At 35.3% G+C, this 26,927-nt stretch overlaps 1 protein-coding gene across 1 annotated transcript in view; it reads left to right on the forward strand.

Annotated features, from left to right (window-relative positions):
- Positions 1-16,362, forward strand: part of SelT (selenoprotein T) — a 34,399-nt gene extending 18,037 nt beyond the window's left edge. Inside the window, exons 3-5 of the mRNA XM_089104633.1 lie at positions 3,659-3,854; positions 9,396-9,544; positions 15,149-16,362. Coding sequence (XP_088960759.1) covers positions 3,683-3,854; positions 9,396-9,535 — 312 coding nt within the window. The 5' untranslated portion in view covers positions 3,659-3,682 and the 3' untranslated portion in view covers positions 9,536-9,544; positions 15,149-16,362. The remainder of the gene's footprint in view (positions 1-3,658; positions 3,855-9,395; positions 9,545-15,148) is intronic.
- Positions 16,363-26,927: the final 10,565 nt, after the last annotated feature.

Here is a 26,927-nt window from a genome sequence, read left to right on the forward strand (position 1 = left end):
TTATCCTTAAACAACACAAATTCATCCATTTTAATCGATTCAGATTCAAAGTATGCTTTTTATCTTTTGGGAATTCCCTCTGTTGAAGATGCTTAAAAATTACAGGTTTCAGGTTTTCAGTCAAACTTTGGCCTATTTTTAGTCACTTGGTACTAAAGGAAATAAGTAAGGAGGCTCCTTAACTAAACAAGCAGCAATGAATCCTGGCCCAACTGCAAATTCATCCGATGTTGGGATTGGCATACAACCACATAAGATTAAGTTCCAAAGCCATTAATAGTTAACCTGTCACCACAACAGAGAGTGTGGTATCACAAAATTTGTACTTGCAAAGCAAGCCTTACCCCACAAAATTTACAGATGTGCAATGTAAAGCGATCCTATAGCATGATTAGCTTACACTGAAGTGCAGATTCTTTACCGTATTGGTGATTGTGGAGACTGATAAACAACACTCTTAACCTTAGAAAAACTTAACTCTTACTATATTATTGTAAAAAAAAACCCACAAAAAAACAACACATGAACAATAGAAGAATAATCCAATTATGCAGATGACTTAAAGAAAAACTAAGATTTTACAGTAACATATAAAACAGGTTTCAATAAGATTTCCAATAATCTCTGACACATTAAAAACCATAAGTGCAAATGGTATATCATTGAACCAAAGCTCTGTCATTTCTTTACCATCATTATCAGAATGTATCTATAGCTTTTATGCAATAATGAAAAAAACAAGGGTTTTTCCTAATAAGTTTTATGTTCAAAAGGGTATACAATGCCTTGTAAATTACATACTTTAAAAAAGAAATGGAGAAGATTTCCACTAGTATCTATATAAACAGATTTTCAAATTTTTAGCTAATAAAACAAGTTGTGCTAATAAAACAATAAAAAGTATAAAAAGAATGCTCTAACATGCTATCCATCAAGTTTGGATCCCTCAAACGCTTTTTTCTCATGAACACAATTCTTGATCTCCTTCGTTTTGTTTTTTTTTAGGTCCATAGTAAGAGAAAAATAAACGAAGTTTTAATCGTGTTGTATCAAGATATATTTTTTTTCGTTTGTTTAATTATTCAGAAAAGATGTCTGCTAGTTCTGGATGCATAACTTTTACTCATTTTCAAGCTACCAGATTTAAAACATTTTGCATTAGAACATATCTCAAAAAAGGGGATTTTAGATTCCCCCAAAAATCTTTATTTTGGAAATTATTTTTGAATGGCAAGCCTCATCATATTTGAGGACTTATTGACTCATCACATTTACTATATGGAATTAGTGCTAAAAGAGAAATATTTTTCCCAACTTAGTAAACCAAAAAGTTAAAATTGGAAAAAAAATAGTTAGTTAGTTAATTTGAAGCCTTAGGATATCACAGGGGAACCCTCCCCTGATCATAGAGCATTAAAGTTTAGCTTTTTTTGGCTTTTAACGGGAATAAATGAGAAATTGTTCCGTTAGCGTATATTTTCAAAAAATATTGTTTTCCACGCCCTCGTACAGAATAATATCCTGTAAAATTGTTTTATTTCATGTTCAGATGCATTTTTCGAATGCTGTTTAGCCATTTAATGAAAACCAGAGTTAGCTGGTTTCTCTGGCCCATTCCAAACAACTTTCTAGATTTAGAAATAAGTTACTATTAATTGATAGTGCACTATTTTGGGTATTTTTTTTTTAAGTTGTGAAATAGGGTAAAGGGTATTTTTTAAAGTTGTGAAAACCTAATAAGGTGATTCATAATAAATATTGCTCAAAGCTTGAACTGATATGTAATAGCACCTCCTTTTTTTTGTAAAATTTTCATCTTTTAGTTTTGTCTTTTATACAATATTTGCTTCCCTTAAAAGATCTTATGGTGTGAAATCAGGAAGTAAAACACCGTGTAAAGGATAAAGCTAAGTGCCTCTATATTTTGGAGAACGAAGGGGGAGAAAAATAATAACATTTCCGAGAAATCAAAAAATCAATCAAAATTCCATAAGATATAACATATTTGTAAACCTATCCATTATTAGAAAAAAGGGCAAATCAGAATTTATTGAGAAATTTTAGTACATTCCTCAAGAAAAAAAATATTACTAATCTCTTAAGAAGTCATTATAAAAAATTGTCTTTAATGATCAGGTCAAGATTAGATAGCATCTAAATTCTGTGTTTATCTGAAACAGAACAGTTTTATTCACTCAGCTACTTTCTTGTACTTGCTGTGGGACCTGATGCAGACACCTCACCCGGCATCTAGAAGACTGTATGGTTGGTTCCCATTTGTCGCAATCTTATGCCAGCTCTTCAGCAAACCAAAGCCACCAGCTCTCCCACTTTCTACCAAACTTTTGAAATCCGCCAATGGGGTCAAGGTCACTTGACAGTTATGCCACGAATTCCTCAATTGACTGCCACGTCGCCTCCTCCAATCTGGCAAAGGAGCAGCTAGAAGCACTTGCTAGATGATGCAGTTATCGGGTCTTTTCTTGACATGGACAAGCCAACGCAATGTTCTCTGATGGACAAACATGGCAATGGGCTCGATGTTACCGCAGTGGTGGCGCACACCAACATTTGAGATTCCTTCAGAGTATCTTATCCTTGGGATTTTACGTAAACAGCAGTGGTTAAAGACTTTCATATCGTAGATATGGGGAATATATGTGTCCTTATTGTTTTAATATTTCTACTTAAAGCTACAAATGCAAAGTGGCTCAGTAAAATGAGCGTCGTAGTGGGAATGCAAGAGTTGATGATTTGAGGTGCAGCTCAAGAACAATTTCTTGTAAGAATCTATGAGGCTTCCCACACCAGCGATAAAAAACCCCAGTCAAGTCTCACGTTTAATGAGACTAGTCATTTAAAACTAAGCTATTTAATAGATATTTTGCTAATACATGTTATTCATTGAGCTATGCATTCAAATAGTTGAGAAACAAAATACCAGAAAATATTATTATTCCAGCACATCTGCATGGAACAGGGGACATTGATACTGGGTTGTGAAAAGGAAGTTATTTGGGGGGAGGGGTAGGGGTACGGAAAAGTGCAAATATTTAGGTGAATTATATAATAAATGTAAGATATTTTTTGTGCAATCGTGAAAAATTTTCAAAACTTTGGGAAAGGGAGAGGGGCATAGATTGCAAACACATTAGCAAAACCTGGGATACTAGTTAAAGGAATTTTTAGAGATATTTTATATTTCTGTAGATACAATTATTCCTCCCCTCCCCCCTCTAAAAATAGCAAAATATCTGTACTTCTTTTATTTGGAGGGTTCTTGAAAATATATCTTATAATTCCAGCTCAACCAGTCTTGAATATTTACATTAGTTTCACTTTTCAGCTATGATTTCTAATTATATTATTCATATCATAACCTGTCCTGGTAACAACCATTTCAAAGGCCATATCTTTAAGATAAGATCAGGAAATATGTAGAAGTTTTGCAGCTCGTTGTCCTCAATTAAGGAACTCGTATAATGGCTAATAAGACTTTTTTTTATTGGGTGCCAGAAAAACTGTTCTCTTGGGCAATCTTGCCCAAATTTTTCAGGGAGAGACAATGTTAGAAATACGTTTTTACCAGAAAAGGAATTTTTAGTATTTTCAAATTTTATAAGAAAAATAATAAAATAAAATAAAAATTGTTTTCTAGGGATACGGAAAGATACTGCTCATAATGGCCATTTTGGGAAGTTTGAACCCTTTTGACTTTTTGGGTGTACAAACACCTAGTTTTTATCAATGGGCTTGTGATAATAAGTTTTATTCATGTTTGATGACCTTTTTTGTATCAAATGCTGTGGAAAGTCAACTCGTTTCAACTGGTGCTTTTGAAATATTTTTGAACGGTAAGAAACCTTTCATATGTACATTTTTAGTAAACAGTTGATGGTTGTAACTATGCTAACTTATAAATATGCTTTTTATGAGATCCTTTTGTGTAAATTCCCTGATGAAGGGGATCCAAAGAGAGCAGCTTAGTCTAGACTTTTTCCTATTGAATGCTTTTAGCAGAAAATGGCAACAATTCGACGTGTCAGCTGTGATTTATACTTCCAATATATGCTCCACCATATCTTCTTTTTGAAGGAGTTTCCTGGAAATTCCCTTCTAGAGAGAACACAAAGAGAGTAGCTGGGTCTAACCTTGTTTGTATTGAATATCTTTATCAGGAAACTTGAAGGCAAGGATTATCTTCATTTATTTGAGCAATTACTCGCCATAAAGAAATATTTCCTGAAACTATTCAATAAGTGTATTACTTAGTCTATAGTAACTTCAAAAGGGCAGTCAAGACTTTTTTTAAATAACAAAAAGTTTAATATTGGAATAGAAATGGTATGCTTCTATTTCTGGTAATTGTTATTTTTGGAACGAGACAAACTCCCTTGAAGGAGTAATTCTATTCCGCAGAATTACGCTAAAACAGGAAAAAGTTTTAACCAAAAGAGTGAATAAAATAAACAAAAAAACATTTCGGTCAAACATCCAGAACTCTTTTGTACAGGAAAAGCAAGAAAAGAACTAGACAAACAGATAAAATATAGAAGAAACTAACAGCCCAAGGCGAGAAACACATAGAAGGAGAGGGAGAGAGAAAAAATGAAGAAACTTTAAATTGAAGAACTATTATAGTTGTTTTGCAAAAATTTAAATAACTTAAAATAATAATTCGTTACAAATGATTACAATTAAAATAAATGAACTATTATCCTGTACAGTCTATCCTGTAGGGAAAGTAATCCAATTGTATGTATCTACTTCAAAATCACAAGAAAAATGTTTTCTATGAGTATTAGGAAGCAATTCCTAGACGGTAATATTTGAACTCATTGAGAGGAGATTCTATCATTCTGAAAATGATAATTGAATTATTGAATAAGAAGGAATATTTACTCTTTTTTATTTCAAATCTGTGTCAATGGACTTGTTTTAGTTTTCAGTGTATGTTTATAGGGATTGTCCAACATTATTAGGGAAATTTCGGCAGATTTTTTGGACTGTGAAGCGTGTATAGAATGTATTCCCAGGACTCTTAGGAATAGACCCAAGTTTTGGAGAAATAAATACCAAGAAGGATATTTCTGCTTGAATGAATAGTAAATTTGGTCGTTTATTGCTGTTGCTCCTAACCGTTAGATTTCTGTGTGTACATTTTAGCAGATTTTTGGGCAAATACAATGCTTGTAGATGTCATTTTCTCAGTTTTTTGGCTTCCAGACCTGGCTATGGTGAGGTTTGGTGACCTTCAGGAAAGCGGCCTCTTAGGAAAACACGTTTTGCATGTACAAACTGTGCTGGTCTTCTTTATTTTAGTTGTAAAAATTTCTAGCTTACCAGTTTTCTGTCCCGTTTTTCATTAATTTAAACCGTTTCTTTCTTGATGAATAATTTTAAAACTAAATAACGAGAAGCGATGGAATGGGACTGTTTTACAGACTACTCTCCAACGGTATAAGAACTGTTTGAATTTGTCTCAAACAATTCTTAATTATAGTGTGAACCCTATGCTATTTTTGTATTTTGATTTTTGCATGCTGAAACACAATCTCACCATGAGTGTCTGATTAAAGATTTTCTTTTTTTTAGAAGTAATACTGTTATTATTATTCACAAATTAATATTATTTACAAACGTGTTACAATAAATAAATAAACTAACTTCTCATTTAAAAAACACTATCCAATGCATGCCGGACAAAATTGTCAGAGGAATGTAACTTTCTCTTATGAATTCCCTGGTTGAAAAATAAACGAAATTATCAATGCATAGATACTAAATGGGTCGATTATTACTATTACTATGTCTTATAATTCTCTTGAGCTATGGCTTGTGGCTGTGGCTGAATCTGTATATGCGTGAAAAATCGACCAATGAAAAGAAAAGAAGAAAAAGACAGGTGGTATGCATAAGCGCTATCTATAAAAGCTTTCTTCCGTAAATATGATGTAACATCTGATATTCTGTAATCTTAAATTAGATGCTAAACACGTGAAGGTATGTTTGCAAATTTTCTGGTTCATAAGAAGGTTTTAAATATCAAGAAGAATACCCATACAATTTTTTGGATGGAAAAATCTGTAGCGAAATTTGTTGCTACGAAATTACTCAGGAGAAATCCGCAGGAGGTTTTGGTGTATTGATTTGTTCAGCAAAATTTGTAGCGGCATAATTTTATTAATTTTTTAGTAGATTTTCAGGTGAGTAAATCCAGTAGTGTTGATTAAGTAAAGGGCAATGTTTTTTTCCAGTCACTTGGTATAAAATGGCCAGTACTGGAAACCTGGAGGAGGGAGAACAGAGGGATAGAATGGCTATAGGTAGCTTGTTTTGGTACTAGTGCATTAAACGTACTCTTTTATATACTGTATATGGAATGTCAAACTGGAGATGCTACAGATACCGGGACAGATACCCGCCAGACTGGTCATTTCAAGAAACCGCTATTAAGAATATGAATGCAAACAGTGTTGTTATTTTCGTTTACGAAGTTTAAATTAGTGTTTTTGGGGGTTTGGGGGGGAGGAGGTACCTAGGTTAGGTTACATATTTAATATATGCTATGTTTTACCCCCCACCCCTAATGTGCGAATATATAGCCCAATTTTGTTTGTAAACTATTATATATTCATCCTATTTTATTTTATTTCATTAGCTTTAACCAAACTTGACTTCTTTAGCAGTATATAAAAGAGTACGTTTAATGCACCAGTACCCTTGTTTTATTTTAAATTGGAAGTTCAGTTAAAGGACAAAAGCGATTGGAGTGTCACCAACTCCATCTCGTGCCACTTTTGACCCTAAGTACCCCCGCTGCCCTCAATTGCATAGGAAAACATTTTTATATTGTAATTTCATTAGAATAGTTTTCACGCCTAAAAAGGGGCATAACCAATGCAACGTTTGGGGCAAGGACATCAAATTGCAAAAACTCAAATCAAAGCTACAGAATTTTGTGAAGTGCAAAGGTGAGCTATTTTGAGCAACGGATATACTAGTTGTAGAAACAAACTAAGTCCTGAGTCAATGCAAAAATGAAATAAGTCTTGATTTGGTGCAAAAATGAAACATCTTCTTACTCACTGCAAAAAGGGTTAGGTCCTGACTTGGTGAGCAAACGAGCTAAGTGTTGTGATGTCTACTATTAATTAAACATGATTTTTGGTAGTTCATTTTATTTTGAATTCAAAAAGCCAATCGAAATTTGGTTACCTATTGGCGAGGGGAAAAAAAATCCTGACTTTGCAAAAACGAGCTAGGTCTAAGCTACGGACTGACTCGGTACAAAAATGAGCTTCTGTAAGTCCGTGTTATGGAATGACTTCGTGCAAAAATGGACGTTTTGAACCCGTGTAAAAATGAGCTATTTCTAAATGCAGCAGTTTTCATATGCACCATATATACAAGCCTATGATGTATTACTTTGTCCCAAAACCTAAAACTGAACACAGTTTATGTTGTTACTTCTAAAATATGTATGAGCTAAGGCTTTTTTACTAAGCCTCAAAGTATAAACCCTATTAATTGTTCCCTATGTATTTGACAAAACAACAGTCGGATTCTATGTGTATCACCGACTGATTGTGTTATAAACACTGTGCTAACGATTGGCAAACTACTTCATTGTGTTGCATTATTATTTATAATCTTTGTGTAACCACCTTTATGAAAACAAAATTTTCTTCCCTAAATTGTGTCGAAACGAATAAAAGGGTAGACTAAAAAGGACAAGTATTTGACCCTTTATCCCTAAAGAAGGACAAGACTTACGATTCTTGCTTACAAGTTATTCTTTGTCGTAGAAGAGAAATTGCCGTGGAAATATAAAGCCTGCTAGTGCCAGGGCATTTAAAGTTCCATTGTATAAAATTTCTTTATTACTGTTTCCTTGCTGTAGGCATTCTCCTACCAAATTTTAAGTGAATGTGGACACTTTAGTGCAGAAGGTAGGTGGCGTTTAGAAGTTTTGAGTGCCTCTAAATATGTTCATACATGTCCCTTTGGCTCAGAATTACTTCCCTCCTAAGTTTGGAAGTGGTCTCTGAGGGTCTAGGGCCCATTTCGTGCCTTTGATTATACAAACAAAGAATTCTTGTGGTGATAAGGGAAGTTTCTTTGAGGAATCAAAGAACTATCTTGTTCCTGAAACCATACAGATTGAAAAAAATTGTATTTTGTCGTTTCAATAAATCTGCAACATGCATACCTTTCTAAAACGTTAGAGGGAAAATTGACGGGGACGGTCTTGAAGGGGCAACTGTCCCATTTTGAATCTCTTATCATTTAGATAGAAAACCCTTGCGTGATTCCTTTTATATAAAACAGCATCATGTTTACTGTTCTTCTAAAAAGGTGGCGTTGCAAGGGGCGAGGAAGAAGGTGTTGAAGCATCTAAGGGTCAAGTTTGTAATTCTCAATACGGACTGAAACTCCTTGCAGGATTCTGCCACAAACAAGGTGCAATATTTCTACCTCTCTGCAGAAAAGCTGTTGGGGTGTGGGACGTGGGTCTGTGAAATCAGAAGAAGAAGGAAAATCTCGTGTTTATTCGTATGTGCAGTGAAGTCGGTATCGGTGCATTAAATTTCTTACCCATCTACATCCCTAGTTCACCAGACCTAGTTTATCATATTGCAATTTCTGGCGCAGAGGAATCAAATGCATTAATAGAAATATTCCTTGGTGTTGAAAGCTCTACTTACAAGCTGCAATTGGTACAAAATGGTATTTACTATGCGGTAATTTATTCTCAGAAGTCATAATTGATCAAGTCCACAAAAACGAGAAACAAAGATAATTCACAAAGAATATGCGTTGTTGCACTTTATTTTAATTCATTCAAAACTGTCTAATTTAATGTTTACGATGATGTTTAAAATACTATAAATCCATGCTAAATTAGGTGTATTCTCTTCATAGGAGTTGTGGAGACTCAAAATTGCAGGAAAAAAGAGGGGCTCTAGAACAAAGTCTACCCAACATAAACTTATATGCTGTATTTTTGTACAATATTAAAATTATTCAACTATAAACCATTATGTTCAACGTTTTTTTTTTAACTTAAATCCTCGAAAAGAGCTCATCTAAATCCACACTAAATGCAGTTTTCCTTAGAAAGCCCATTCTAGGAAAGACCTTCTATCCGCGTTAAAGACGAAATTTGGTTTTAACAGTTCCGAACAAAAAACAGTCTTCAACACGTAACAGTTTAACAGAGACTACGAAATAACGCTTTTTCCGCGTTTCCTAATAAAAGCCTCTTCGAGATAATAATTTTTGAAAAAAAAGAGCTAAAAAACTTAAAGTTAAGAAAAGTAGGAAGTAATGAATAAAAATAAGTTAAAAAATAGGTCAAAACCATTAAGTAACATCTTCCTTTTTTTTCACAGATGTACCTCTCTGGTCAAAGTTACAAACTGGAAGAATTCCACAGCCTCCTGAATTATTTCAGATAATTGAAAGTCAGCTAAAGCTTAGCTTTTCAAATGAACAGTTAAGTCCCCCAATGGATCCACCAATTGTGTCATAAATTACTAAGGTAAAAGTTTGTATATTTACTTCTTCAACACTTACTACTATCGTATCATTGTGTTATTTCCAAGCTACTATTAACTTAAAATAGTTTATTAACTGGTTGTATGGGCGGTAAGCAAAGACAGCAGGTGAAAACTCTCCAGTGACTGCTTCGCTTGATGAGATAACGAACGACCAATGAAAGACGCTGATGTGCTATCGATGCAGAGAATGCATAGTGAAATATTGCGGCCAAGATGAGGTTTAGCCTCCCCCATGACTTAAGGAAAAGCATTAATTTAAGCAGAATATGTCTTATTTGCTCCCCATTTCCAATTACTGTATAATGTAATTTTTAATGTACCATTTTTGGTTCTGCTTTTGCTCTTTTTGGTCTTATGGCATTTTCACTCTTTCTGGGCTTCGGAGAACAGTGCTGTAAGAAATTCAACTGGGGCTTTTTTTATATATCTTTTTTCTTCAATACTAAACATATGTATGTTATTTGGAATAAGACTTTAGTAATACAACTGCTAACAACTTACGGGAATCTAATTAGCGTGGACCCTTGCCCAACTGGTGATTTTTTCGATTCACAACTCATTCACATTGCTAAGAAATAGACTTACTTTTGGGATCAAAATTTTTTCCTGAATTCAAATATAACATTCATTTTCGTCTTAAATTATCTCCCCCCCCCCCTTAATGGTCAGGTTTAACCCGAATTGTATATGTGCAATGAATTTTCCATACACTTATTGCTGTTCGCTTACTCCTTTTCTGCTCAATCAATTTGAAGAAAAAAGCCATGTATGGAAAATTGATTGCGTATATATAACTTAGATCATATATTTGATCATTAGGGGGGAGGGGCAAAAGAAATTTTGACGAAAATGAATGCTATATTTGGTCTTAGCATGAAATAATGATTCTAACGGTAAGTCTATTTCCATCTCTCTCAATAACATATGATTTGAAAAATGTATCCAACAACCTTTCGCTGTTGGAGCTTCACTATTAGATTCCTCTCATAATGTTTGCTTCAGCTTCAGTTTTTTTCCAACCTCTTCTGACCCCTTTCGAGGACGTATTGCTTTCCTGGGCTATATTTCCTGCCAATATGTACATCTTCCGCTGGAAAAAGCATAAATGCTTCAAAACTTGTGCTAAAAAGCACAGTTTTGGAGCTTATAATCCTTAAAATGTGAGCTTTTGATATAGACATAGACATAGACATAGGTTTATTAAGATCGAACAGCGTAGCCATGGCTAATTTATGTCGTCTTTACAACAATATGAGAAGAAAAAAAAAAAAATACAAAGAACACTATAAAAACACTAAAACGTGAATTCAAATAACACAAAGTATTGTTGTATTCTTCAACGAAAAAGGGGACAAACGTGTTTTTGTAGCGGTTGGTCCTGCAGACAGGGGGTTGTAGCTTCGACTGGGATCTGGTTCTTTGGTTAACAGGAGCATCAGGTGGGAGGATCAGTCTGTGATGGGGCGAAGATAGCAGTGACTTGCCGAGGGACATGATCAGTGATAATCGTCTGTCGCTGAGAGATTCAAGGTTCAGTTCTTGCAAGAGTTTGTTGTAGTCGTCACTTCTGTTACCAACGATTATGTTAACAGCTCGTTTCTGCAAAGATTCAAGGTCATCGCAAAGGTAGTGGATGCTCTGGACAAAAGGTCCCCAGACAGCGACGGCATATTCGAGTAGAGGTCTCACATACGTAATATAGGCATTTTTTAGGCTTTGAGTGTCGCAGCCAAACCTGCGCATCAGGACTAGGGTCTGAAGTGATGCATTGCCAGCCTTAATAACCTTCTCCACGTGTTCGGTGAATGTGCAGTCCATCGATAATGTGACTCCGAGGATTTTTGCAGATGGGACAATAGGGAAAGGGACTTGTGGGAATTCCAGATCACGTTTTAAGGGGCAAAACCTGAGGATCATTGATTTATCTGCATTCAGTGTCAACTTGTAACGTTCACAGTCCTCAGAGAAGGATGCCAGAAGGGTCTCGCTGAACTGACGTTCGATTACACCTTCTCTCACGAGGTATTTGAGGACAAATGATAAATTGTCGACGAATTTGAGTCGCTCTTCGAAATTCTGAAGGAGGAAGTTGATGAGGAAGATAAATATGAAACCAGCAAGTCTTTTACCCTGAGGGGCTCCACAGGTAAGTTTAGACCAGTATGAGATCAAGTCACCTTCAAACACTGGAAATACACACTGCATTCTGTCCTGAAGGAAGCTCATCACTAATTCAAAAGACCGCTTCTGTGCGCCCCTTGCTCGCATATTTTTTCTGCCGTAAGATGACAAATCAGGTCAAATGCCTTCCTGAAACCGGCGAGAGCTAGGTCGATGAAGGTACTGCCCTTGTCAAGCCACTTAAAGATAATGTCAACTAGGCGCACGAGGTATATCGAGGTATTGCAACCTTTGAGGCCGCCATACTGGTAACGGTCTATGTTTTCCCGCGTGTGCTTGAGCAATTCACGCAGGATGAATGACTCGGTGACTTTTGCAAAGGTAGATGTGATTGATATCGGTCGTAACTCGTTGCAAGATTTGGGTGTTTTAGTCTTCGGTATAACACGCACAAATGCGCGTTTCCAGCACGACGGGAAAGTTGACTGGGCGAAACATTCGCTGATGATGTGTCCAAGTGGCTCAGCCTAACTCTCAGCCTAACTTTTTACTATTTATCTCACCCCCCCCCCCCTCCCCGCTTACTCTCGGTTTTGATCATATTTCAGTGCCTTATCTTATCCCTTACTTTCTTTTTGGTCTGAAGATCAGTTACACAGAAACTGTTTGTATACAAGTTTTTTCTGCTAAAGGAAACTAAACACTTTTTTGTTAATATTCCTAGCTGTCTCTCTAAGTTTTCTTTCTAAGAAACCATATGCTACTTCACAGACTATTTTCCGAATATCACTCCGTCCACCTTTTGCATGATCAAATACCGAACTCTTCAGTTTCCTATCGAACTATTCTTCGAACTTTTCCCTTAAGCTCTAACCTTGAAGCGAATGTCAAAACTGCCTGGCAATCAGCTACATTTCTTAATTTTCAACTTTCAAGTTTAGGAATCACTAATTTGTTATATATGCTTTGACCATCAGTAATAGTTCCGTGACGCACCCTAGCTGTACTGTATTGCTTTCTTAATATATTTTTTATATAATATATTAATATAATAATATATTAATATTATATTGTGTTATATATAATATTATATTATATATTAATATAATAATATATTATTATATATAATAATATATTAATGTGATAATATACAATATATTAATATATTTTCTTATACATTTTTTCTTTATCTTGTGGTGCAATGTTTGTTCATATTTATACAGCAAGACAGGCCGAAAATGGCTAAGTGCGAAATACTCAATCAGCTTTTTTTCACGTCCAGATCCGAACCTTCTGATGATCCAAAAAAAACATCGATTTTAATGATTTTAGCAAGAATTTAAAAGAGATCTTCCGCATTGTTTTATGAATGGCTGTTGTCCAAATCTTTTCTTTAGATGATAGTAACATAAGTTATGCTAAAGTGTCCATTTGTTTATGCATTTGTAGGATTGGTAATTTTAGGAACATGAAACTATTGGGCTTTTATTATTCATTTTCTGTGATTGGATCTGGTTACTTTATTCTCTGTTATTTAGAATTATTGTCTTTTTTAAACGCACGGGCTCTTTTCAAGGAGTTGGTTTTTTACCTGTGTGTAGCAATACACAGGTCAAATTCACTTTTAAGTGAGAACTAAATTTGAAACAACCTGGTCATGTGATGCGGACCTTTCTCTTCCACACCAACTGATTCCTTCTTTAACTTCGGCTCCTGTTAGAACATTCCTAACTGCTATAATTACAGAATTGTGTTGTTTTATTGCGGTAGCCTGAGGGTTGAACATGTTAGGGCCATCCCCCTCCCCAAAAAAATACTTTTTGGATTCGTAGATTGGTCGTAAAAATACAGGTAAAAAGGTAGGTACTAAAAAATACAGGTAAAAAGGTAGGTACTAAAAAACTCTTATTTGAGACCGTTAGAACAAGTCCAATGGAAGTAAACCCCTTCTTCATAATTCTTTCAGTAACGCCTCTCACCAAACAAAAATTCTTTGGGCCATAAGGAAATTTGACAATAAAATACAACAAGGGTCAGGTATATACGTAAAGGGCTTGGGCCCAAACCCCTGCATATCCTATAATTTATATGTATTGCCCCAAAATTTTTGGTTAGTGCGCCCGTTTCACGTATTTTGATAAGTTTGCCAACATCTGTGCCCTCAAAATAAGTTTTTTTGTGCATTGTGATGAGGCTTGATTTGAATAGCATGAAAAAGCCAAATTCAGCAATTTGAGCAGCCTTACCTGATGAAAGATACTGCACAGCTTAAACGTTAAAGTGCGCAGATCTAGACCGGAGTGAATTTCAAATATCTTAACTAATTACTTACTCGCTGATATGCAGAAAGATGTATTAAAACATTTTGATTAAGTAGTTGTCATTCTTGGGAAAATTTGTTCATAGTAGTATACTTCTGGGGCTGATATCGTGTCTTTACAAGTAAAAAAAAGTCACAAAATCATAAAAAAAGCAAAAATTGAAAGGGGTCAAAAAGATTCCAACAGAGGCTCGAACTTCTGAAGTAACTCTCAGCAAAAAGGTAGCTTCACAATTTCTTTTGGAAAGTGTGATAAAAATCGAATAATGAGGCAATTCTGTGTAGGTGCTTTTTTATATTTTTTATATTTTTTTTTTCTAGTTTTCTGCATCAAGATAAGACAGGAAATGGATTAAAATGTTTACATGTACAAAAAAAGGAAAGTAAAAATTAAAGTTTAACCAATAAAGTAGAAAGATATAAGTTTAATAAAGGAGACCAAAAAGAAAGAATCAGTAAAGTAATAGAAAAGCTAAAAGAATGAAGAATAAGATTAACAAGGTAAAAATGAAAAATATAGGAAGAAAACGGATTGAAAAGTTTAAATGTGCAAAAAAGGGAAAGCGAAAATTAAAGTTGAACCAGTAAAGTAATAAAGTAGAAAGATATAACTTTAATAAAGAAGAAGAGAAAGAACGAACCAATGAAGTTGTAAAAAAACTAAAAGAATAAAACTAACAAGCCAAAAATGCTAAATATTGGAAGTGGAAGTGTTAAACAGTTTTAACGTGCAAAAAAGGAAAATGAAAATTAAAATTGAACCAATGAAATAATAAAGCAGAAAGATTTAATTTTAATCAAAAAGAACAGAAAGAAAGAACCAATAAAGTAGTAAAAAATATATAAAAGAATGAAATATAAAACTAACTAGCTAAGAATGCAAAAGATAGGAAGGGATTTGATAGTACAATGAATGTTTAGCGTTAGTAGGCTAGTTTGTTATTAAATTTTATGTGATTGGCTATTTAGTGAATTTTTGAGGAAAGAATTTTACTTAGAGTTCGCAACCACTAAATATTTGATTGTTAGCATTTTTTGTAGGGTCTATTGCTCAGAGAAGATAGAAATAGTGTTTTTTGTATTGACTTTATTTTTTAGACCTTATGTCTTTATTGACCTTATTTTAGCTGATTTTTTATTTCAGAAAACCAGGGATCACCGAATAGACTCAAATATTTGGATATTATAAGCCATTCTTTATATACATTCTGGAATTCAGAGAGACTCCTGTGGTAGTGTTCTGTTAGGATATAGCAGTTTTTCGGAGTTTGTTTTTCTTTCTTTTTTTCAAACTTAAGCCTTGGGTTTTGGGGGGTTTTAGAAACTTGATCAAAGTTTGTCTTTGCTCTTATTTTAACCACTTGCTGAGGAAAGTTGACCTTGTTCAAGTTGACATTGATTTTCAGTTATTATTTCTTTTTCGAAATTTGACCCTGATTTTCTGTTATTATTTCTTATTAAATATAAATATAATGTACCAAAGATATTACGAGCCTACAGTAATGAGAGTATGTTGTATCTTTTTTTAAAAGAAAATTTTTTTTTAAGGCAAAATTGAAACACCCGTTTGAGTCAATGACTTAATCACATTAAGTTTTTTACGGCAAGTTTTTTTTTGCAAAATTTATTTTTCACAATTTGGTGGCGGTCAATTTTTTTCAATTTCTTTGATGAAAATGCCAGACGAATATTATTATTGAATGAAATAGCAGAAAAAAAAACATTTTTCAAAATTCAAAGTGGGTGGCAAAAAATCTAGATCCCCCGCCCCCAATTGACGCCATAGTTTTGGTGAAAAGTTTTAAGCAACAGGCAGATCGTTTATTCCCGAGCTATCTTGCTTTTTGTTTGATATTTTTGTCGACATTTATATTTTTATTGTATGACTTCAATAAAATTTTTCTGGAACAAAAGTTATAAAATAATATAATTCTTGTTGTTAAATTTACATAATAATAACGAGGCATAAAAACTGTTAAAGTTTAACGTTATAACTTCTCAGGCAAATTTTCAATAGAAAAGCAAGTAATATAAGTATTAAAAAATTTCACAGGGTCTAAGCTTTAAGAATTGTTTCGTATTTCCCTTCTGCTGTGTTGTATATTTTGTATCTTAGTTTTAAGCCCAATGTGGAGGGATTTTATTTGCTAAATTGCAAGTATTGATTGGCTATGTTCAGTAGCATTTATAATTCGTTTAACTGATTGTTTGTGTTTCGTGGTTGGCTCTTGAAAATGAAGGGTTTGCAGTAAACGGCTTGTCGTGTGCAATCGCCTGATGTAATAATGAGCTAATCAATCTTTGGATTTTGTGTCGTGTCCTTTTTTGGTCATTCATTAAATATTTTGTTGACTTGTATTTACGTGTTTCGTGTTTTGTTTAGTGTTTTACTTTCTATCAGGGTTAGAAAGGATACAACCCAATTGGGAACAACTCTTTTAGGTATAGCCATTTCAAGTCAGTTTTATAAAAAAGAGGTGAATTCTGGATTTTAAGAGAAGGAAGGGGATAGAAAGAAGTGGTATTTTTTCATTTTTGTGCATGACAGATTCGCAGGCTAGAATCAACAAGACCTTTGTTGTTCGAAGGATTAGTACAGCTCTTATAAAACAAACAAGAAAATGTAATAAATGAAGAATAAAATCGAATAGGGGATATTTCGACAGATAAGCAGATATTTCGACAAGGACCTCGCCAATTCTCACCAATTAGCGAATGGCCTTTCGTTTCTTTCATTTATTCTGCCCTGTTTGATATAATGTGAATTCTGCCATTGGGAGGTTTACTTAAAAAGGTTAGATTTATTATTATTATTATTATTATTTTTTCTGAGCACTGAAGGCGACTGGGCGGAAGTCCTTGACGAAACTTGTTTTCGTTTCATATTTTTCCACTGGCTAACACTACCCTCGTTCTTCTCGCCTATTTCATTTTATTCTTCAGTTATTATTTTTTTCTTCTTTGCTTCATACGTTTTATATAACCAGTTTGGTCTTAGAATGTATTTATTAGTACAGCTGTAACTAAAAACTGCACCCACCCGAGGAGGAGGAAAAGCAGGTCAATAAAATTCATTAGCCAACACTAGTACCACAAATATCCGTAATAAACTGTCAATTAAAAAGTTTTTTTTAGTACTGCATGTAACAATAACAATTGTTATGGTTTTCTAGTAAATTTGTTTTCTAGTAAGTTTTTGTTGTTGATGTTTCCTTCATTTCAAATCCGTTCCTTTTATGTGTATGAAGTGGTGGTCAATAAAGTCCAAATATCCACTTTAGACTTTAATGGGGTTTGAGGTGTTGGCAACGCCGTACTTATTCATTTTAATTTCTGCTCCTTTTAACTTCATTGTGGTTCTGTTTGTTTTAGGTTTCATTTCTTCATTCGTGGTAGTTCTTGTCGTTTTAAGTTTGACTTCTTCAGTTAGTTAATTTCTACTCGTTTGAGTTTTTCTAGTTTCTCTTTACTTTTTGTTGAAAGACTTTATTTTAAAATATCATTTATGTTCGTCTCCTAATAGACATGGTTTTTACATATTTTAATTACAGTCCTTTAATGGTAGTAGTTTTGATAAAAGTTGTCCTGGTAGGAACACTTAAGTGGTCCGAGCAGGACTTCTTCCACGGTCAGTTCCTGAAGTGCTAAAATTGCCCAAAATTGCGTGCTACCCAACGATTGTCGGTGCTATAGTCAAAGAATTGATTGTAATAGTACTAAAATGGCATTTTCGTGCTACAGGTGGTAACCCTGGGTACGAGCATTGTGGTATCCTCTGCCAAAACCTAGTATCTACCCAAAGAATTGATTTGGAGCTGAGGATAGATCTTCCCTAATCACAACATGGTAAACCAACAAAGAGAAAAATCTCAAAAAAACGAGACTGTGGCCAGTGTAGAGAAAAGAAAAGACAAATCCAAAACAACGCGGATATTTCGCCTGTATCCAAACAAGGCGTCTTCAGCACGAAAGAAACACAATAAGAACAGGATAAAAAAAACAATATAAAACTAAAAACCAATAAAACCACCACAAAAAAAAAAAATATGTACAATTGGCGCAAACTGATCCATGTAGGGAAAAGATGCTATTATTATAGAGTTACCTCAGTGAGGAGACTCGAGTAACTGAGGAAAAATAAAAAAAAAACTGTAAATTATTCTGAAATTCCTGGGAACAAATTCTAAAGGCTCTATACACTAGTGAAATTACAACCCCTCTTTTCACCGACATAGGGTGGCAAGAATGAAAATTTAAATACCTATCATTGTGCGTTGGTTTTCTGTAAATCAAGAAAAGTAAATGGCGACCCCTTTTAATTAATAAAATATCCAGAAAAGGTAATTTATTATTATCCTCAAACTCAACTGTAAATTTAATATTATTATCAAAACTATTTAAATGCTTAAAAAATAGGTCTAAGGAATCCAATCCATGTTTCCAAACGCACACCACATCATCCATGAACCTACCCCAGAAGCAAGGGGAGATTCTAAAACTGTGTATAGCGGAGGTTTCAATGGCATCTATGAAAAGATTTGCCAATAAAGGAGAAAGAAAAGCCCCCATAGGTAACCCAAAAATTTGTCTATAAAACTCTCCTCTAAAACCAAAATAAAAATAAAATTCATTTACTAGGGTAATTAGTCTCATAATGACTTCAATATCCAAACTGGCTAAAGTCACATCTTGTATTAAATCAAAGTGTTTTTCTAATTTACTTTTTAAAATGTCCTTGCACCTTTTTAAATCACAATTTGAATACATGGACACAACATCTAAACTGTAATTTCACTAGTGGATAGAGCCTTAAAAATTTGTTCCCAGGAATTTCTGGATTCAGAATTGTTATACTTGAGGGATATTTTGTTTTGTAATAATTAACCTAATAAGTTCATTGACAAAAAATTGAAAATAGACGTGATAAAAATGATAGTAGGGTTATTGGGGTTTCTCAGACTTTAGATTTAGATGTATCAAAAAGTTTCATTTCATTACCAAATGTACCTGGTTTGGGTGAAAAACTTTCACGGGTTTTACGTAAATTTGGTATTGATACCTGTTTCCAATCGTTGGGGCCAATGGGTAGTTTTTTTTAGTTCTGGGAAAGATTTAACCCCGGGAAATTTAGTCAGTGGGGGGTATAAAATTCCGTGTTCTTGTGGGAAGTTCTAAATTGGTAGGAATCACCAACAATTTGTTGAAAGGTTTATTAAACATCGAAATTAAACAGAAAAAACCATACAAACTTGCAAGCCTCCAAAACATTTTTTTTCAGCTTTAGCAGAGCATATTTGGCCTCATCTAGATCATTTTGTAAAATTCGATTAAGCCTTAGCTATTTCAAATGATATAGATTACACTCAGTAGGCAAGGGGCGCCATAGAAATTAAAAAACATATATTTGCTAACCTTTCGATAAATAGGGACACAGGTAGTTTAAATATTGACCCAATTTATGATAATCTTCTAAAGAGTGAATCAACAGTCAATAAGGGAGTTAAGATTTTAAATAATCACCAGGGGACTATTTTACCTGCTCGACCAAAACGATTTGCTTCAGTAATAGCTAACAAAAGGATTATTTCGCAACAGAATAATTAAAGTAATTTACAGGTTTTTATTTTTCCTCAGTTACTCTGGTGTCCTCACTGAAGTAACTCTACAATAATAGCATCTTTTCCCTACGTAGATCAGTTTGCACCAATTGTACATTTTTTTTTTTTTATCCTGTTCTTCTTGTGTTTCTTTCGTGTTGAAGACGCCTTGTTTGGATACAGGCGAAACATCCGCGTTGTTTTGCATTTGTCTTTTCTCTCCACTGGCCACAATCTCCAGGGCCGTATCCAGGATTTTTGTTCAGGAGGGGGGGGGTTTACTAATTTTTGACTTTTTTTTTGGGGGGGGGGGTTACTAATTTTTGACTCAGTTTTTGACTAATGTTACTCATTTTTACCTAGGTTTTACTAATTTTCGACTTATTTTCGTGTCGGTCAAAAATTTCGGGGGGGGGGGAGTTTAAACCAGGTAACCCCCCCCCCCTGGATACGGCCTTGACAGTCCCGTTTGTTTGTTTGTTTTTTTTAGATTTTTCTCTTTGTTGGTTTGTTCATGGTTGGCCAGTTCGGCTTAAGATCTTTCATACAACATGGTAAGCCCAATGCTGCAGTCAGAATGCACTTCCTGAGATATGACCTAGTTTGTATGGGGACAAAAGCTAAATTCACCGGTTTTTCACGCCAGAACTATGTATAAATATAATATAATTATGAAACACAGTTTCTATGTCCAGCAGAAAAAAAAATGGCAAAGGTGGGAAGGAAACGGACTTTGGAAAACCCTTTGACAAAATCCTGTATTTTCATCTGTTTTTCCTGTTGCAAAAATCACTAAAATATTATTTTCTCGAAAACTTGAAAACTGTAGATACCGCGCTTTGGCAAAGTATAGCCAGGTAGTAATTGTGGGGAGCAGTAATTTTTTAAATATATTCTACAGTTTTGGGTAGGCTGTATGCTGTTCGTAAATCTAAAATATTATTAATGGGCTTAGATTTTTTTATGTAAAGCGGATATCAAATAGCGACGAAGATCACACTGCCTTTCCATCGTGGTGTCTTAAGCTTAGAATGTTCTAGTGGTTGGTCTAATCCACATTTTACAAAATCTATGTTCTCCCTCGTCTATGGGTGGGGGGGGGGGTTGTGAACTCACATCATTGTTTAAAGGGGGACACCAAGTCTGAAAGGTTGAAAGCCCCTGCTACACATGAATAAATGAAGTTTCAAGTGAGTTAACTCAGTCAAGTGAAGCTTATGAATAATTGCCTGTAAATACCTTCAATTTTTAAAGACCGCCTATTTGTTTTTAAGCTTGTTTAAGGCTTTGTTTTAAGGTTTCACCACATGGCAGTATGATATCTGAAGTCGAAAGTTTGTAAAAACTAGCGTGTTGATAGCTCCAAACGGAATAGCAATCTCATAATTTTTGCTTTGGCAAAGAGTATAGGCAACTTACTATAATAAGAACTGGCGCTAGTATCGACAGAAAACACCAGTGTCATCTAGCGCCTGGTGTTTCTTAGCTTTTTTTTCAATGTAATAATAAAGTAAAATTAGTTTATCTGGACAAATTACTGTAATAATTACTGTCTGATCTCAGTTTCTGAGAAAAACTCAATAAAAAAAAAAAATGTGAAAACATGCTAAAACGCCAAATGTTGATGGCGCATGTGACTTTTTTGTTGAGACTAGCGTTAGTTTCTGCCCTTACGAGTTATCCATATTTTTTGGATTGGAGCTTAGAACCCCTGATCTATGGTTCTCAGACATGAATAAATCCAATTGTTAATTTGTGAAGTTGCTGAAGGCGTCTTAGGGAAGAAAGCTAGAACTGCAGCTAAGATTATTAGTGAAAAAGCTTTATGTTTAATAGAAAGGAGAAAGGACTTGTACAAGAGTTATCTGAGTGATAGATCATATGAAAACCAAAGGAATGTAAAGAAAGTGGAGAAAGCAGTAAAGTATGAGCTAAGGAGGTTTGAAGTGGAGGCCATGGATAAAATTGCCGAGGATGTGGATGATGCAGCTAGACGGCATAATAGTAAAATACTTCACTGGCATGTTAAAAAATTGAGAGGGAGTAGTCAATCCGGACTTGGCCCAGTTAAAACAGAAATGGGGCCACAATTAGGGAGAAGGAAAGAACTAAAGAGAGATGGGCCGAACATTTTAAGAATTTGCTAGACTGAGAGAGTTTCAGGGAAAGATATAGAGGAAAATAAAAAAGTTTGTGATACCTTGGATGTGAAGGAAGATTTGTTTTGTGAGGAAGAATTAGCGACAGCACTAAAAGGATTAGAAAATAATAAGGCTCCAAGTGCCGATAGGGTGGTAAATGAGTTTCTTAAATATGGTGGCTCTGAGGTTAGAAATAAGTTACTGAAGATTATGAATATGATTTTTGAAAAAAAGGGAAGTACTTAACGATTTTGGGAAAACCTTAATTAAGCAACTTAATAAGAAAGGTGATAAAAGGGAGTGTGGTAATTATCGAGGCATTAGTCTGGTCTCTGTAGATAGTAAATTACTTAGTAATATGATACTTTTTAGACTGAGAGATGCCGTTGACAAAGATTTAAGAGAAGAACAGTGTGGTTTTAGAAAAGGTAGAGGATGTGTCGAACAAATTTTCACTATTAGGCTAATAATTGAGAACTGCCTGAATTTTGAAACACCTTCGGTCCTCAGTTTTATAGATTATGAGCAAGCGTTCGATTCTGTTGATAGAAGGGCTTTAGTAAAGGTTTTATCCTTGTATGGTATACCAAACAAATACATTAAAGTGATTAGTGCTATGCACGAGAATAACACTGCTGCGGTTAAGGTAGGAAATGAGGTTAGCAGCTGGTTTTGTATTAAATCAGGAGTTAAGCAGGGTTGTGTTCTATCCCCATTTATTTGAATCATTTTGATTGAATTGATCATGGAGAGAACAGTAAATCGAGTGAAAGACTACGAAATCAAATGAAGAGGACAAAGTTTAATGGGCTTAGATTAGGCTGATGATTTAAGCATTCAATATGGAAGGGTGATTAAAATGAATGGGGTTGTAGAGGTTTTGCGAGTACAGGGTGGTAGAATAGGCTTGAAAAATAACGGCAAGAAGACTAAGTTACTATGCTAGGAATAAGTGAAGATGAAAAGGCGAAGTTGGGTAATGAAAAGATTGATCAGGTGGGACGCTTCACTTACCTTGGTAGTATTATTAGTAATGATGGTGGGAGCAGTGAAGATGTTAAAAGTAGAATAGCCAAGGCTCATGGTGTTTTTTCACACTTCAAAAATAGTTTGGAAGAATAGGAGATAAGTCTGTAAACCAGGATTAGAATATTAGAAGCTACAGTGATGACAGTGGCCAAATATGGCTCTGAAGCATGGCCGCTCCGAAAAGCGGATGAAGATTTGCTAGATGTTTTCCCGAGAAATTGCTTAAGGATTGTTCTGGGTAACCGGCTGACTGACCGTATGTCAAACAATAGGCTATACAAAAAATGTGGTTCCACACCACTCTCTAGGGCTACAATGAAAGAAAGGCTGAGGTGGTTAGGGCACGTTGTGCGAATGAAGGATGGCAGATTGCCGAAGATTGTCCTTTTCAGCCAAACGTCCAGGGCTAAACGGAGAGCAGGTCGTCCTCGTCTGGGGTGGAAGGGCGTCATAAAGAAAGATTTAGAGGAAATGGAAACTTCCTGGGAGGGTGTAACAAGGGAGGCTTTGAATAGATTGGGGTGGAGGAGAAGCGTGCGTAGCTGTGTTGGCCTCAGGCGGCTTGGTGCTGCGGTGAGTTGTTAGTAGTAGAAGTAGTAGTAATTGTTAATTTTCATCCAGTAGACGCCGCTTGAATGGGATGGCTCCACCCTTTTTAAACAATACAAGTTTTATGGTAATATTCATTTGCAATTTTAAACGTAATGAATTTTACATTTACGTAATCAGAGGAAACGCTGTAGCGTTGCCTATTGTAAAGGCCATACGGCTCCAATATTTTATTATTTTTTTTTTTTTCTCCCAGAGGCACTTCATTTGGAAGGGTCTTCGTATAAACTTCAAAGGGGTCCCATTCGATTGGAAATCGAGAGTTCTAGTGCCCTTTTTAATAGTCGAAAATGATCGGAGGGCAACTAGCCCCCCCCCCCACGCCCATCATTCCCTCAAACACATCCAATCAAAATTTTGATTAGCCATTTTGTTCAGCGTAGTTGATTTTCAGATTGAAAATATATTTTTGAGGAGGACACTCCCCCACAACCTTCAGGGCAAGGGTTTTAAGTTATGCCCTGGGGGTATACAAGGCTTTTATAGAAGGCGTTGTCGTAGAAACTTCAAAACAGGCTCATTCAATTGGAAATTCGAAGCGCTAGTGCCCTTTTTAATAGTCAAAAGTGATTGGAGGGCAACTAGCCCCCCCCCCGACCATCATTTCCCCAAACACATCCAATCAAAATTTTTGAGATAGCCATTTTGTTCAGCGTAGGCTAGTTGATTTCCAGATAGAACATATGTTTTTGAGGAGGACACTCCCCCACAACCCTCCGGGCAAGGGTTTTAAGTTATGCCCTGGGGGCTTATTGGGTTTTTATAGAAGGTGTTGTAGTAAATGCTTCAAAAAAGGCTTATTCGATTGGAAATTCAAAGGGATAGTGCCCTTTTTAATAGTCGAAAGGGATTGGAGGGCAACTAGCCCCCCCAGGCCCCTCATTCCCCCAAACATATCCAATAAAATTTTGAGATAGCCATTTTGTTCAGCGTAGTTGATTTCCAGATATAAAATATGTTTTTGAGGAGGACAATCCCCCAAAACCCTCAGGGCAAGGGTTTTAAGTTATGCCCTGGGGGTATACAAGGGTTTTATAGAAAGCGTTGTCTTAAAAACTTCAAAACAGGCTCATTCGATTGGAAATTCAAAGGGTTAGTGCCCTTTTTAACAGTCTAAAGTGATTGGAGGGCAACTAGCCCCCCCCCGCCCATCATTTCCTCAAACAAATCCAATCAAAATTTTGAGATAGCCATTTTGCTCAGCGTAGTTGATTTCCAGACAGAAAATATATTTTTGAAGAGGACACTCTACCACAACCCTCAGGGCAAGGGTTTTAAGTTATGCCTGTCCCCCCCCCCCCCGCCCATCATTCCCCTAAACACATCCAATCAAAATTTTGAGATAGCCATTTTGTTCAGCGTAGTTGATTTCCAGATAGAAAATATGTTTTTGAGGAGGAAACTCCCCCGCAACCCTTAGGGAAGGGTTTTAAGTTATGCCCTGGGGGCATACGAGGCTTTTATAGAAGGCGTTGTCATAGAAACTTCAAAAAAGGCTCATTCGATTGGAAATTCAAAGGGATAGTGCCCTTTTCAATAGTCAAAAGTGATTGGAGGGCAACTCGCCCCCCCCCCCCACGCCCATCATTCCCCCAAAGACATGCAAGCAAAATTTTGAGATTGCTATTTTGTTCAGCGTAGTTGATTTCCAGATAGAAAATATGTTTTTGATGAGGACAGTCCCCAACAGCCCTCAGCTCAAGGGTTTTAAGTTATGTCCTTGGGGCATATAAGGTTTTTATAGAAGCTGTTGTCGTAGGAACTTCAAAAAAGGGTTATTTGATTTGAAATTCAAAGAGCTAATGCCCTTTTTAATAGTCGAAAGTGATTGGAGGGCAACTGCCCCCCCCCCCACGCCCATCATTCCCCTAAAAACATCCAATCAAAATTTTGAGATAGCCATTTTGTTCCGCGTCGTTGATTTACAGTGAGGAAATATGTTTTTGAGGAGGAAAATCCCCCACAACCCTTAGGGAAGAGTTTTAAGTTATGCCCTGGGGGCATATAAGGTTTTTATAGAAGGCGTTGTCGTTTAAACTTCAAGAAAGGCTCGTTCGATTGGAAATTCAAAGGTCTAATGCCCATTTTAATAGTCGAAAGTGATTGGAGGGCAACTAGTGCCCCCCCCACGCCCATCATTCCCCCAAACACATCCAATCAAAATTTTGAGACAGCCATTTGGTTCAGCGTAGTTGATTTTCAGATAGAAAATATGTTTTTGAGGAGGACACTCCCCCACAACCCTCAGGGCAAGGGTTTTAAGTTATACCCTGGGGGCATATAAAGTTTTTATAGAAGGCGGTGTCGTAGAAACTTCAGAAACTCATTCGATTGGAAATTCAAAGCGCTAATGCCCTTTTTAATAGTCGAAATTGATTTGAGGGCAACTAACCCCCCTCTCACACCCACCTTTTCCCCAAATACATCCATTCAAAATTTTGAGACAGCCATTTTATTAAACATAGTTTTAAGTTCTGGAAATTAGGTCTTAGAGGATGAAAACTCCCCCACAGCACTCAGGCCAAGGGTTGTATTTTAAGGATTCTCCGAATCCTTCATATTATTTCTTATGGAAGGGATGCTCGTATAAACTTTAGTGAGGGCTCATTTGATTGGAAATTAAAAATTCTTTTTCACTTTTTAAGAGTCAAAAGAGATCGGAGGGCAACTAGCTCCCCCTCCTCCACGCCCTAAACGCATCAGATAAAAATTTTGAGATAAACATTTTGTTAAAAATAGTTCAAAGTTCTGATAACAAAAAACTCCGGTGTCGACACAGCCACCCAGGGCCCGTGGGTAGGCGTTGTAAGTTATGCCCTGGGGGCATATAAACAATCAAACAATCATTAAATAAACAATCAATGCAAACACACATACTCCACAAGTTACGCAAGCTGTCTATTGTTCATATATAAGGTTTTTATCAAAGAGGTAATCGTATAGACTTTGAAAAAAGCCTCATTCGATTCAAATTGAAAGTTCTAGATCCAGTTTTTAAAGTCAAGAATAATCGGACAGTAAGCAACCCCCCCCCCCCATGCTCTATAAACTTGAAACTTTTTGCAATCAAAACGAACAAAGATTAATTAAAAAAAAACTTTCCGAAAAATAAGTTTTCAAAGAAAAGTAAAGGCCGTTTTAAACTTAAGCTCAGGAGATACAAATACCTGTTAAAATTCAAACTCAAAACGACCAGAAATTACTATTGAAGAATAAATGAAACCCAAAACGAACAGAAATTAAATAAACAATCATAGCAAAAAACATACAACAAGTAATAATATAAATGAATAAATAGATCTTAAAGCGAATAAATGCTTAGGTTGAATATGAAAATCAAGCTTAAAACGAAAAAAAAATATCTTGCTATTAAAGTATAAATGAAACTTAAAATGAACAGAAATTAAATAAACAATCAGTACGAACAAACATACAATATATATTAATGTAAATGAATAGATAAATCTTAAAACGAGTGAAACTTAAGTTGAATATGCAAATCAAGTTTGAATCGAATGAAAATAACTACAAACAAGAGTTTGGGTAT

Source organism: Artemia sp. Qi Xiang Cuo, chromosome 18 (assembly GCF_049724085.1).
Source record: "Artemia sp. Qi Xiang Cuo chromosome 18, ASM4972408v1, whole genome shotgun sequence".
Classification (NCBI taxonomy): domain Eukaryota; kingdom Metazoa; phylum Arthropoda; class Branchiopoda; order Anostraca; family Artemiidae; genus Artemia; species Artemia sp. Qi Xiang Cuo.